This window comes from Salmo salar, chromosome 26, assembly GCF_965601325.2.
Source record: "Salmo salar chromosome 26, fSalSal1, whole genome shotgun sequence".
Taxonomy (NCBI): Eukaryota; Metazoa; Chordata; class Actinopteri; order Salmoniformes; family Salmonidae; genus Salmo; species Salmo salar.
In genome coordinates this window covers 18,252,501-18,267,018 of record NC_138316.1, presented here as the reverse complement: position 1 = coordinate 18,267,018, position 14,518 = coordinate 18,252,501, and the positions used below count along the sequence as shown (strand labels likewise).

The window sequence follows — 14,518 nt, the reverse complement described above, 5'->3', positions numbered from 1 at the left end:
GCTGATAAGGGGACTCTTGATTGCAATTAATCAAAATGATGATTTATTATTAATACAGTCCCACATCTGATATTACTTTTGGACTGTAATTGGAACGTTCTGCTCGTTTCAGTGACTTGTTCGAGTGGAGCAATGTGTCTGTGTGTTGAATGTGAAATTGATATTCTTTTCCTTGGCTAGAAGAGGTTATAAATAAATGTGAGCGTGGTGGAGTCGCCAGCTGTGCGGGTGGCTTTGATTGGCCAGTGGCCACATTGAAAGAGACAGTCTTCTCTTAAATGAAACTTCTACTTCATTTCATAACAGAAGCCCTATTTTTACCTCATACAGTACGCCCCAAGTATTTAATATGTTCCCTATCTTTGTCTCCTGCTTTAAACATTTGTTTATTTTTGTCAGTCAGTTTTAGGTGTCTTTTAATCAGTCTTTCAGAGTGTTATTTTAATGTCTGCGTCTAGTTGTGATAGTTGACTCTCGGAGACTGTTAATTTTCAATGACATTTCTCCTCTTATGTCAGGGCTTCAAACTGGACTCTACTCTGAACTGTGAACTGGTGCCTGTGGACTTTGCTGACACGCGCCAGATCAAAGGTGCCTTTAAGAAGTTGCTGAGGGCCTGCGCTCCGAGCGCTACGTCTTCAGACATAGAGGACTCCTTCCTCAAAGCCCTGGAGGACTCTGAGTGGATCCTTCAAGTGAGCTCCCATCACATACACAAACACACACTCACCAATACACATACATACACACCCTCCTATGGTTTCCACAACAACTCACTGACCCTCAGTGAGAGATCTGTGAGAACGAGCCAGCGGCGTGCTCTCCATGATCTTCCTGTGAGACTCTGACCTCATCCTATATTCCCTCCTCATCCTATAAGCTTATTTCCCAAGGGAAATGATAACGATACAAACAGACATGGGAGAACTACCAAATTGTTATCATAGTGACCCTTGCAGCCTATGGCCCAGCATTAAATGTTTCATAAACCACAGAACAATATTATCTAGGAGAAGCCCTGCTCAGGCTCCACACAGTCTTCACAGGAACAGCTTAACGGCATGAACTGTGTGTGTGTGTGTGTGTGTGTGTGTGTGTGTGTGTGTGTGTGTGTGTGTGTGTGTGTGTGTGTGTGTGTGTGTGTGTGTGTGTGTGTGTGTGTGTGTGTGTGTGTGTGTGTGTGTGTGTGTGTGTGTGTGTGTGCCCTGCAGCTTCACAAGCTCCTGCAGTTGGCCCTGATTTTGGTGGAGCTGCTGGACAGTGGCTCGTCCGTCCTGCTGAGTCTGGAGGATGGCTGGGACATCACCACACAGGTGAGCCTCACGCACGCACACACACCGTTTCCCCCCCAGCAGGAGTAGTGGAAGAGGGGGACTGGGGATGTAGGAGGGTGAGTAGGAGAGAGAGGGGGACTGGGGATGTAGGAGGGTGAGTAGGAGAGAGAGGGGGACTGGGGATGTAGGAGGGTGAGTAGGAGAGAGGGGGGGACTGGGGATGTAGGAGGGTGAGTAGGAGAGAGGGGGGGACTGGGGATGTAGGAGGGTGAGTAGGAGAGAGAGGGGGACTGGGGATGTAGGAGAGAGAGGGGGACTGGGGATGTAGGAGGGTGAGTAGGAGAGAGAGGGTGACTGGGGATGTAGGAGGGTGAGTAGGAGAGAGGGGGGGGACTGGGGATGTAGGAGGGTGAGTAGGAGAGAGAGGGGGACTGGGGATGTAGGAGGGTGAGTAGGAGAGAGAGGGGGACTGGGGATGTAGGAGGGTGAGTAGGAGAGAGAGGGGGACTGGGGATGTAGGAGGGTGAGTAGGAGAGAGAGGGGGACTGGGGATGTAGGAGGGTGAGTAGGGGAGAGAGGGGGACTGGGGGACTGGGGATGTAGGAGGGTGAGTAGGGGAGAGTGGGGGACTGGGGATGTAGGAGAGAGAGGGGGACTGGGGATGTAGGAGGGTGAGTAGGAGAGAGAGGGGGACTGGGGATGTAGGAGGGTGAGTAGGAGAGAGGGAGACTGGGGATGTAGGAGGGTGAGTAGGAGAGAGAGGGGGACTGGGGATGTAGGAGGGTGAGTAGGAGAGAGAGGGGGACTGGGGGTGTAGGAGAGAGAGGGGGACTGGGGGTGTAGGGGAGAGAGGGGGACTGGGGATGAAAGGGGGGTGTAGGAGAGAGAGGGGGACTGGGGATGTAGGAGGCTGGGTAGGGGAGAGAGGGGGACTGGGGGTGTAGGAGAGAGGGGGGGACTGGGGGTGTAGGAGAGGGAGGGGGACTGGGGGTGTAGGAGGGAGAGAGGGACTGGGGGTGTAGTAGGAGGGAGAGGGGGGCTGGGGGTGTAGTAGGAGGGAGAGGGGGACTGGGGGTGTTGGAGGGAGAGAGGGACTGGGGGTGTAGGAGGGAGAGGGGGACTGGGGGTGTAGAAGGGGGACTGGGGATTTAGGAGGGTAGGAGTGAGAGGGGGACTGGGGGTGTAGAAGGGTAAGAGAGAGAGCGGGGGACTGGGGGTGTAGGAGGGTAGGAGAGAGAGCGGGGGACTGGGGGTGTAGGAGAGGGAGGGGGACTGGGGGTGTAGGAGGGAGAGAGGGACTGGGGGTGTAGTAGGAGGGAGAGGGGGGCTGGGGGTGTAGTAGGAGGGAGAGGGGGACTGGGGGTGTTGGAGGGAGAGAGGGACTGGGGGTGTAGGAGGGAGAGGGGGACTGGGGGTGTAGAAGGGGGACTGGGGATTTAGGAGGGTAGGAGTGAGAGGGGGACTGGGGGTGTAGAAGGGTAAGAGAGAGAGCGGGGGACTGGGGGTGTAGGAGGGTAGGAGAGAGAGCGGGGGACTGGGGGTGTAGGAGGGTAGGAGAGAGGGAGGGGGACTGGGGGTGTAGAAGGGTAAGAGAGAGAGCGGGGGACTGGGGGTGTAGGAGGGTAGGAGAGAGAGCGGGGGACTGGGGGTGTAGTAGGAGGGAGAGGGGGGCTGGGGGTGTAGTAGGAGGGAGAGGGGGACTGGGGGTGTTGGAGGGAGAGAGGGACTGGGGGTGTAGGAGGGAGAGGGGGACTGGGGGTGTAGAAGGGGGACTGGGGATTTAGGAGGGTAGGAGTGAGAGGGGGACTGGGGGTGTAGAAGGGTAAGAGAGAGAGAGGGGGACTGGGGGTGTAGAAGGGTAAGAGCGAGAGCGGGGGACTGGGGGTGTAGGAGGGTAGGAGAGCGAGCGGGGGACTGGGGGTGTAGGAGGGTAGGAGAGAGAGAGGGGGACTGGGGGTGTAGAAGGGTAAGAGAGAGAGCGGGGGACTGGGGGTGTAGGAGGGTAGGAGAGAGAGCGGGGGACTGGGGGTGTAGGAGGGTAAGAGAGAGAGCGGGGGACTGGGGGTGTAGGAGGGTAGGAGAGAGAGCGGGGGACTGGGGGTGTAGGAGGGTAAGAGAGGGACTGGGGGTGTAGGAGGGTAGGAGAGAGAAGGGGAAGAAAAGGAAAAGAGACCTCTGCTGAAACTGACAAGTGAAACATCTACACCAGGGTTGTCAAATCTACGGGCTGAGGTCCAATCCATCCCGCGGGTGGTTTGAGTAAAAAATCGATTTAAAAAAAGTTCTTTGTGTGTGTATAAACTCAGCAAAAAAAGAAATGTCCTCTCACTGTCAACTGCGTTTATTTTCAGCTAACTTAACGTGTAAATATTTGTATGAACATAAGATTCAACAACTGAAACATAAACTGAACAAGTTCCACAGACATGTGACTAACAGAAATTGAATAATGTGTCCCTGAGCAAAGGGGGGGGGGGGTCAAAATCAAAAGTAACAGTCAGTATCTGGTGTGGCCACCAGCTGCATTAACTACTGCAGTGCATCTCCTCCTCATGGACTGCACCAGATTTGCCAGTTCTTGCTGTGAGATGTTACCCCGCTCTTCCACCAAGGCACCTGCAAGTTCCCGGACATTTCTGGGGGGAATGGCCCTAGCCCTCACCCTCCAATCCAACAGGTCCCAGACGTGCTCAAGGAGATTGAGATCCGGGCTCTTCGCTGGCCATGGCAGAACACTGACATTCCTGTCTTGCAGGAAATCACGCACAAAGCGAGCAGTATGGCTGGTGGTTTTGTCATGCTGGAGGGTCATGTCAGGATGAGCCTGCAGGAAGGGTACCACATGAGGGAGGAGGATGTCTTCCCTGTAACGCACAGCGTTGAGATTGCCTGCAATGACAACAAGCTCAGTCCGATGATGCTGACACACCGCCCCAGACTATGACGGACCCTCCACCTCCAAATCGATCCCGCTCCAGAGGACATACCTTGGTGTAACGCTCATTCCTTCGACGATAAACACGAATCCGACCATCACCCCTGGTGAGACAAAACCGCAACTCGTCAAAGAAGAGCACTTTTTGCCAGTCCTGTCTGGTCCAGCGACGGTGGGTTTGTGCCATATGCGACGTTGTTGCCGGTGATGTCTGGTGAGGACCTGCCTTACAACAAGCCTACAAGCCCTCAGTCCAGCCTCTCTCAGCCTATTGCTGACAGTCTGAGCACTGATGGAGGGATTGTGCGTTCCTGGTGTAACTCGGGCAGTTGTTGCCATCCTGTACCTGTCCCGCAGGTGTGATGTTCGGATGTACCGATCCTGTGCAGATGTTGTTACACGTGGTCTGCCACTGCGAGGACGATCAGCTGTCTGTCCTGTCTCCCTGTAGAGCTGTCTTAGGCGTCTCACAGTACGAACTTTACAATTTAGGGACCCTGGGCATCTTTCTTTTGGCGTTTTTCACAGTCCGTAGAAAGGCTTTAGTGTCCTAAGTTTTCATAACTGTGACCTTAATTGCCTACCTTCTGTAAGCTGTTAGTGTCTTAATGACTGTTCCACAGGTGCATGTTCATTCATTGTTTATGGTTCATTGAACAAGCATGGGAAACAGTGTTTAAACCCTTTACAAGGAAGATCTGTGAAGTTAGCCTTGCTCCAGGAAATGGGCTCCAAAAATTAGCTTTTTGGTCTTAATTTATGGTTAAGCATAAGGTTAGCAGTGTGGTTAGGGTTAAAATCTTATTTTAATAAAAATGTGTAGAAATCGGCGGTGTTTAGCCGTCAAGAGGGACGTTTCTTTTTTTTGCTGAGTTTATATCGTTTTTGGGGGGGGAGAGAAACTCGATATACTTGAAATGGCTAAAACCAAATCGAAACTGTGTAGCAATGATAATTTGCTAATTATCAACTAAATGAAAGCTAGACAGTCAGGAAGCATAGAAAATTCAAAAAATGATGCATAGAGGCCAATATTGAAGAAAGATGACACATTTTCCCTCCGGACCTCATTGGCCCCCATGGCAAAATGAGTTTGACAACCCTGGTCTACACTTACAAATAAGGAAATAGGTCATCATATTATCAGGTCAAATACAAAGCTACGCCATTAGTTTCAACGACTTGATTAGTACACCATGCTGAAATGTGGTGAAACGATGCTGAGGCTGTAGGACCCTATGTCATTATATACGGATTTCAATCGTGAAAGTGCTTGTTTTTATCCTCATCAATTTTCTTTTCCTGTTCGCTCAGCGTTTTGTCACATTTTTGCACTGTGAGCTCACATTTTCCATGCTGTCTTGCTAAGTAAGCGTGTGTTATTGGGGATGGCGTGTGTGTGTGTGTGTGTGTGTGTGTGTGTGTGTGTGTGTGTGTGGCCTCCAAATGTGTTTACTGGTCCCGTAAAGCCCAGGGCTGCCGTGTAAAAGCACAGGCGCAGCCTCGCTTCCAGTGCCTGGCCCGTGTCAGGCCCAGAGCATCTTGCTCATCACGGTGGGGCCTGATCAGCCTTGCTCCAGGAAATGGGCTCCATATGCCTTGGCTCTTCAGTTTCCTGACCAACTCATAGACACCCAGCAGAGGAGAAGCAGATCCCTGTGTTTCTCGCTCTCCCCTCTTTCCTTTCTAATAGCCCCCTCTTCAGTGATGGTGCTATGGTCATTTAGGAGTTCAGGTCTGTACTGGGGAGGACCGCTGGGCTGTGATGAAGATAACTTTTCAGAAAGCCCACTTTTTTTGGAGGGTACAGTGGTGCACTAGAGAGGGAGTGTTATCTGTTTTCTTCATTCATTCCACATGCGTCAGGGCTCATCGGTTAGCTGAAACGGCAAGGGATCCAGGCCAAGTGCCGGCAGCATGTGTACAGTCAGACGACACGCTCTTACAGAAATCAGCCGTAACCGGCCCACTGCGTATAGAGGGAGAGGATTCAAAAGGTAGTGTAACAGACCAGGGAGAACAGAGGTTACTGGTTTTGAAAACAGGGTCAATGGAGCCCTTTCCTGGTCACCTACCCCTCTGTCACAGAACTCTGAAGTCCTTGTCACGCCATCGACAGTTGGCAGCTTAGTCAGTCTTCAGAGTTTTAAAGGACTTGGAGTTTTTTATTAAAACATTTTCTCCCACACTCTAACTCCCCCTGTATCTCTCTTTTTCTCTTTCTCGGTGTTTCTCTTGCCGATGTTCTCTCTCTTTCTCCCTCTCCCTTTCTCTCTCCCTCCAGGTGGTGTCCCTGGTCCAGCTGCTGAGTGACCCGTTCTACCGGACTCTGGAGGGCTTCCAGGTGCTGCTGGAGAAGGAGTGGCTGTCCTTCGGCCACAAGTTCAGCCAGCGCTCCAACCTCACCCCCAGCAGCCAGGGCAGCGGTTTCACGCCCATCTTCCTGCAGTTCCTGGACTGCGTGCACCAGGCAAGCCTTGCACACCCACCACCGAGGCCCACACCCCTTTCATTACCCCCCATCCACACACCTCTTCACCCCCTCTCCTCCCTCTCACCATACCTCCTCCATGAGCTCATCACATTCCTTCATCGAAAAGGAGGAGGAGAGAGACTCAGCTGTCATTATCTATGGACTCGGTTGAGTTTTTGTACTCTGCAATCCCCCCATCGGATAAGTAATTTAGACAGAGTTGTACGCTGGGGAGTTTCAGCAGCAGTGCTGTTGCCCAGATGGTCTGTGAACCCCACGGTCAGCGCTGTGCTTTCCGTGCTAGTGTGTTTCACCATCCCCTATGCATTTCCTCAGTGTTTCGAGCACTGAGTGGGAAAATTGCAGTTGTGGGGATTAAAAGTCTCTCCTCGGAAGGCGAGGGGGGGTTGCTGTGAGGATGATGTGGAGGGTGCAGCTGAAGTGGATTGAGTTTTACATGCTCAAATGCTAACTTTAGAGAACGTTGTGTTTTCTGTGTCCCCAAGGGTCCAGCAGGCCAACTCCCATACACTTACATCAACACATAGTTTCTGAGTTTGTCTTTTGAAACTGGAGGGGCGTCTGCCAAGGAGGCCTGACAGAGGTTCTCTGGGGCTGAAGTGCGATAAACAGGGGAGAGGGAATTTGATGAGTTTCTGAAAATAGAAGTTCCTCATCTCAGAAACAGCTGTTGTTTTCGCCAGTACGCCCAGATGGCCCAAAACATGCAAAAGATCGGCAAGGTCCTCTTGCTGCTGCACATTGCTGGACGGGGATGCTGCCTTCTAGCTCGGCCCAGCTTTTGTCTGAGAATGATGTCAGTCACTGGCTTTTGCTCCCTGGTCTCCATTTGATTCTGCCGGTAATGGGGAGCGTATGTATTCATAACGGACCCATCTGTAGTCATAACACAGGGACATGATCCAGCCATCACAATGTGTCATATATATATATATATGTGTGTGTATTATAAAAGGACTGAGTCTTCATTTTTGATTTTAGAGCCCTCATGAATAAAGATCTTTGAACTTTTTTTTATAAAATCTGAGACTTTGCCCAATTATTAGTGAACCCAGGGTCTTACAAACCTAGGGAAATTGGTTAAAGATTAAATGCATGATTGGAATTGAAAATTCCCTTAACACACTTATTTTAACTTAATATAATACATAAATACTATAAATTTAGCCTCAAATAAATAATGAAACATGTTCAATTTGGTTTAAATAATGCAAAAACAAAGTGTTGGAAAAGAAAGTAAAAGTGCAATATGTGCCATGTAAAAAAGCTAACGTTTCAGTTCCTTGCTCAGAACATGAGAACATATGAAAGCTGGTGGTTCCTTTTAACATGAGTCTTCAATATTTCCAGGTAAGAAGTTTTAGGTTGTAGGAATTATAGGACTATTTCTCTCTATATACGATTTGTATTTCATATACCTTTGACTATTGGATGTTCTTATAGGCACTTTAGTATTGCCAGTGTAACAGTATAGCTTCCGTCCCTCTCCTCGCTCCAACCTGGGCTCGAACCAGGAACACATCGACAACAGCCACCCTTGAAGCAGCGTTACCCATGTAGAGCAAGGGGAACAACCACTCCCAAGTCTCAGAGCGAGTGACGTTTGAAACGCTATTAGCACGCACCCGCTAACTAGCTAGCCATTTCACATGGGTTACACCAGCCTAATCTCGGGGGTTGATAGGCTTGAAGTCATAAACAGTGCAATGCTTGAAGAATTGCAAAGAGCTGCTGGAGAAACGCACGAAGGTGCTGTTTGAATGAATGCTTACAAGCCTGCTGCTGCCTACCATCGCTCAGTCAGACTGCTCTATCAAATATCAAATCATAGATTTAATTATAACATAATAACACACAGAAATACGAGCCTTCTGTCATTAATATGGTCGAATCCGTAAACTATCATTTCGAAAACGAATCGTTTATTATTTCAGTGAAATACCGAACCGTTCCGTATTTTATCTAACGGGTGGCATACCTAAGTCTAAATATTCCTGTTACATTGCACAACCTTCAATGTTATGTCATAATTATGTACAATTCTGGCAAATTAATTACGCCCTTTGTTAGGAATAAATGGACACAGTTCGCAATGAGCCAGGCGGCCCAAACTGATGTATATACCCTGACTGCTTGCACGGAACGTTAGAGAAGTGACACAAATTAATGTTAGCAGGCAATATTAACTAAATATGCAGGTTTAAAGTGCTTTTTTCGCAAATGCGCTTGTTAAATCATCACCCGTTTGTCGAAGTAGGCTGTGATTCAATGAGAAATTAACAGGCACCGCATCGATTATATGCAACGCAGGACACGTTAGATAAACTAGTAATATCATCAACCATGTGTAGTTAACTAGTGATTATGTTAAGATTGATAGTTTTTTATAAGATAAGTTTAATGCTAGCTAGCAACTTACCTTGGCTTCTTGCTGCCCTCGCGTAACAGGTAGTCAGCCTGCCATGCAGGCTCCTCGTGGAGTGCAATGTAAGGCAGGTGGTTAGAACGTTGGACTAGTAACCGGAAGGTTGCAAAAACGAATCCCCGAATCCCCCCTGAACAAGGCAGTTAACCCCTGTTCCTAGGCCGTCATTGAAAATAAGAATGTGTTCTTAATCTGACTTGCCTAGTTAAATAAAGGTGTAAAAAAAAATCTGCATATCGCTGGGCAAAAATACCGATTAACGATTGTTATGAAAACTTGAAATCGGCCCTAATTAATCGGTCATTCCGATTAATCGGTCGACCTCTAATATATATCTCCTCTCATCGCAGATCCAGGACCAGTGCCCTTTGGAGTTTGAGTTTAATCAGCACTATCTGAAGTTCCTGGCATACCACTACATCTCCAACCGCTTCAAGAACTTCCTCCTGGACTCCGACTACGAACGCCTGGAGCATGGTCGGTATATTACAAATACAGTGTAAAGGGATGATTTAACAGTAAAGCCATTAAGATCTGTACATGTATTTAAAGTCTTTGGCAGAGTTGCCGGCTTCAACAGGCAGAGTGTTGAAACTACTGTTCTGTCTGTGAAATGATAGTGTAATGGGTCAGGTATTTCAAGATACTGACATGTTTCAGTGAAACACTTCTAAATTACCTAGATCCTATTCTCTTAGATCAGGGATTTGTCAGCTAATAGTGGTAGTGTGTCTCAGCCTGTTGAACAAACTCATCTTTGTCTCACTCTTCAAAAGGCACATTGTTCGAGGACAAGCCGGGAGACAAGCAGGCCAGGAGGGGGGTCTGTATCTGGGAGTGTATCAGCAGAATGCACCGGAGGAGTCCACTGTTCTTCAACTACCTGTACAGTCCCACAGAGGCTGAGGTGAGTGCTTGTCTGTGTCGTCTTTGTTTGTGTGTCTTGTGTGTTGCAACTCCCCAAGCAGTTTTCTGCCATCTCTGATACATAGCGTTGGTACTTCATTCTGTTTGTGTTTGTCAGCCAGATCCCCAATGGCCTTTTCTCTAGTTCACTCACTTACTCACACCCAAGTTCTCTTGTTCTGGACATCCTCCGTAGAACATCCTCAGTAGAGATGCAGGGATCTTCACACTTTCCAGAGCAGCCAGTCCAGCTCCTAAAACTTCAGATCTCTCCCAGATGACATCCACAATGATGGATGGCCAGTCTGCCACTATCTTGCACCAGATGATGCCTTATTGTGGTGACCTTCCAGTGTTCCTCTCCCAGTCCTGCTGAATGTTCTGTAGCGGACTGTTGATGTTGGTGAAGACCGTGAGTCACAGGCCCAGGAGAGCCCAGCTGAACTCTGGAGCAGTTTCTTATCAGTGTTGTTCGGGATCTTTTAATATCTGTGGTCGTAAAGGAAGCGTCTTGCTTAGCCACTTCCAACTCCCTGACAGGGACTTTCTGATATTGCTGTTTTGTCTTGGCATATGTCTGGTGTTCAACTTCAAAGTCCATCCCAATGGGTTAGTTGTGTTCATGGGAACTGCAAATCCTCTTCCCGCTGGCCAGCGATCGCGGCGGCTGTACCCATTATTCCAGGGGCGTATAAATCAGCAGGAGGTGGAGGAAAACAGCCTGCGTGTTTGTGCACCCCGGGCCCCGATGTGATTAAGTGCTCAGGGAAGTGTTAGGTCCGGTGGGCCACATTCTTTCCCACTGGCTGTATACAGTGGTGTGCTCACTGAGAGATTGGACAGATTCACATCATTGGGGAGAGAACTCTACTCTACAGACTTGATTTCAAACAAGCCAAAATAGATATTTGTCTCATGTATTATCAGTGTCAACATATCAGATTATCATAAATAATTTATTTGTTTCATATGTTATTTAGCCAGTGCTCAAGCCCTCTATCAGCATCCCTGCTTTGAGGATGTGGGACTTCTTCACGGGGGAGACCCTGTGCACAGGCCCATCCTATGACTGGAGGATGCTGGCTGTCAGGTCAGAGAGCATGGAGGAGACAGACACCATCGCCACCAGCAAGAGGAGAATCGTGTGGCCCTGCTACAGCAGTGTGGGGCGCGCCCAGCCTGACGCCATCACCAAGCTCCTGGCTGTGAGTTCTAAAAGTCTGAGTTGGGATGATGTTATCCATGCCTGACTATGTGCCTGATACTGATGAGAGCCCTTCTGTTGTTGCAGGACATAGAGCGGCTGGAGGGGGAGATGAGCCAAGCACCAGAGAGGTGGCAGGCCACTCTGGAGATGGTTAGAGTCAGCATCCAGGAGGACCTCAAACAGGAGGGAAATGTAAGACAAACACAACACACTTTCCCATGTTTTCTCCTCTTCCCCCGACTCCTGTTTCCCATAAGCCTTACTTAGCCTGAACTCCGCTCTTGTTTACTGGAAGGTTCAGCTAAACAGCATTGTTTGACTCGTCAATCTGTGACACAGAACATTGGGAGGATGTTTTGACTGATGTTTCATTGCTTTTCTTATTCCATCTGTTTTGTCGGTTTTGCAGCTCCGCAAGCAGTCTGCGTCCACCTCGGGGCTAATCCCCACGTCCAGTCTGCAGGCGTTCCAGAGACGATCCATACTGCACCTGCCTGACACTGGCTTGGGGGAGGACAGCAGCCCCACTGCCACTAACGGGGTCAACCGCCGGGCCGCCACACTCTACAACCAGTTCACCCCCAAGAACGAGGAAAACAGGTGGGTCTCCACTCCCAGCACTGAGACAGCAAACAGGGGCCAGGACTTCTAATTACTCCTGTTTCCTCACCCAAGTCTTCTGTAAAGCGTTGACGGATAGACAGAATCTCTCTACCAAGCAGATGTTTTCAATTCATCTTAATGGTGTGTTTTTCAGATCATTTGAGGGGATTCTGTACAAACGAGGAGCACTGCTGAAAGGATGGAAACCTCGCTGGTTTGTTTTGGACATTACAAAACACCAAGTAAGTATTACAGCATGTTGTATGTTGCTACCGGTCTGTTCCACGTAATGTCTCCAGTCCTATGCCAGAGGTGTTATATGTGTGTGTGATGTCCCAGCTGAGGTACTACGACACGGGGGAGGACACTAACTGCCGGGGCCACATTGACCTGGCGGAGGTGGAGTCAGCTCTGATCTCCACCCCCACCATAGGAGCTCCTAAACACATCAGTGAGAAGGCCTTCTTCGACGTGAGTGTCTCTCTGGTTCTCCATTCCTCTGTCTGCTTGTGATCTGTTCTGTGGTAGAACACACTCCAGCCATGGCAGTATCAGGCTCTGTATGTCACATCCCATCTCTCCTGTCACTGTTTAACCATTGGTTGGGTGTTGTCATTGCAGCTGAAGACCACCAAGCGAGTGTACAACTTCTGCGCCTCGGATGCCCAGAGCGCCCATCAGTGGATGGACAAGATCCAGAGCTGCATCTCCGATGCTTGACCTCTGAACTCCCCAGCCGGGGTGTGGTCAGGTCACAGCATTAGCACTAGGTGCAGCAAGGTGACTGAGCACGGAGACTATGGGCACATATCTACAGTACATATTCAGCTCAGTCACCATGGGAGTGGCTTTACCATGAGGACCACAGTGATCTAAGTGCCTGTTAGTGGAGGCTATGTTATCCATCCATCCGTTCTGCTGCCTTGCAGGACTTCAAGCAGTTGTCACTCTGTCTGTCTGACAGCTTTGGCATAAGTTGATGAATGTGCCCTGGTCTCTGCCATCAGCTCTTTCTGTACTGTACCTTGTTACTGCTACAGGGATCAACACTTGTAGTGAAAAGTAAATGGAAAAAACGGATGCCTGAGCATTACAAAGTATAGTTTATGCCATTTCAGTTGTAAATAGATAAAAGCAATAGCACTGGCCATTTTAAACTGTGGGTTCAATATATACAGTAAACTAAGATATATAAAGCATACAAGATAATTTATTTCAGATATTTTACAACGAGGAAAAGGTATTGCTGCTTGATGAAAGGTATAAACCACCGAAAACTCAGAGGTTTTGAAAATGCACAATATGACAAGGCCATTTGTTTGCACTTAGTTCTATAATATGCACTCCATATAGAATGATAGATTTTCTTACTGAAGCGAACAGCCAGGCCAAAGGCATGACTTTATAATGATGTACATAAGGACCTTTTTCCTTATCAAGACAAATTGGAAGAGAAGAAATACACTAAAGTTCCAAACATTTTCCTGACATTTTATATTTAAGCAAGTGATGTCCTCTATTTTTAAACATACACTATGAATGTTTTGACTCATGGATAACAGTTTGTTTGTTCTTGTGATGTAATTTTTTATTTTTTATTAAAAGAGTAACTCATGTTGTTAAAGTGTGGTGGCTTAATGTTTTATGTAAATACTCATGTGATATTTCCTATTTTTTATATATAACATGTGTATGCTTTTCTAATCTTATCTGTAATAAGACCAACTTTACAATTCTGCAGTTTTGTATGTATTGTCTTGTATGTACAAGTATAGTAACCTTGTTTCCTGTCTTTGATGAGACTGACTATGAGCCATTGTGTGTTAGATGAAGGGGAGTTGACTATATTTCTCAGAATATCCAGAAAGACTGTCTTAAGGGCTTTTAAATAAATCAGTCAGTGTGGTTTGTTTCATCTGTTGTCTGCATCTTCCAGTTTGAGATAACAAAGCAAAAAAGAGCATCAAAGTCATTTCAGAAGCTATTTGAGAAGATATATGTTACTGTATCTTTTGTACCATGTTTTGTGTTGATACTAATGTTTTTTTGGAAATAAATCAAGAGTACTTGAACTAGCCAGATGATTAGTGTGATTATTTTACAGTACATATGACAGCTGCATATATTTGAGATTAAGAGAATTTACTAATGATGAATTATGTGGCTACTGACAAGTGCTTTTTTTCAATCTTACAATAATAGCCCCTTAGATGCCACCTACATCTAAAATGGATGAGAGCATACTCTGGCGCCATAAGTCTCCTGTTGAAGGTTGCAAAATACCTCATTTATTTGCAGATAATAGGTTACAAGATACAGTGAACAAACCTGAACCTAATCTAAGCCACTTGAAATAGGTTTGGCTTGTTATGAACCTCTCCTCTTGTTAAAAATAGTCTCTCTTTTCTCATGAAAGGTAAGCAGACACCACTGCAGCAGAATAGTTCAGATGGCCTGAGCCAAAACTGGGCTTGGCAAGGATGTTTCACTTCCAACAATGAGTAAGGAACTAGGCAAGAAACCCAACACAGAGCCACTGGCGCCTGCTTGGCGGGACTCGAAGGCACTCCTGGTCCTGGAGAGACCCGTCCCACAGCAAGAAGGCGGGAAAGCCCTAAACTGAAGTTTTCTAGAAGACATTGTGGACGTGTTCCTTATCCTGAGCACTCTCCCA

General features: G+C 47.9%; 1 protein-coding gene across 3 annotated transcripts in view; it reads left to right on the top strand.

Moving 5' to 3' along the window:
• Positions 1 to 13,919, top strand: part of LOC106587205 (myotubularin-related protein 13) — a 157,348-nt gene extending 143,429 nt beyond the window's left edge. For all 3 annotated transcript variants that reach the window (XM_014175341.3, XM_014175344.3, XM_082969475.1), the window contains 11 exons: positions 519 to 695; positions 1,212 to 1,313; positions 6,494 to 6,679; positions 9,479 to 9,605; positions 9,905 to 10,035; positions 11,015 to 11,239; positions 11,326 to 11,433; positions 11,651 to 11,841; positions 11,999 to 12,086; positions 12,184 to 12,315; positions 12,466 to 13,919. In XM_014175341.3, the coding sequence (XP_014030816.3) occupies positions 519 to 695; positions 1,212 to 1,313; positions 6,494 to 6,679; positions 9,479 to 9,605; positions 9,905 to 10,035; positions 11,015 to 11,239; positions 11,326 to 11,433; positions 11,651 to 11,841; positions 11,999 to 12,086; positions 12,184 to 12,315; positions 12,466 to 12,564 (1,566 nt within the window). In that variant the 3' untranslated portion in view covers positions 12,565 to 13,919. The remainder of the gene's footprint in view (positions 1 to 518; positions 696 to 1,211; positions 1,314 to 6,493; positions 6,680 to 9,478; positions 9,606 to 9,904; positions 10,036 to 11,014; positions 11,240 to 11,325; positions 11,434 to 11,650; positions 11,842 to 11,998; positions 12,087 to 12,183; positions 12,316 to 12,465) is intronic.
• The last annotated feature ends 599 nt before the right edge of the window (positions 13,920 to 14,518 follow it).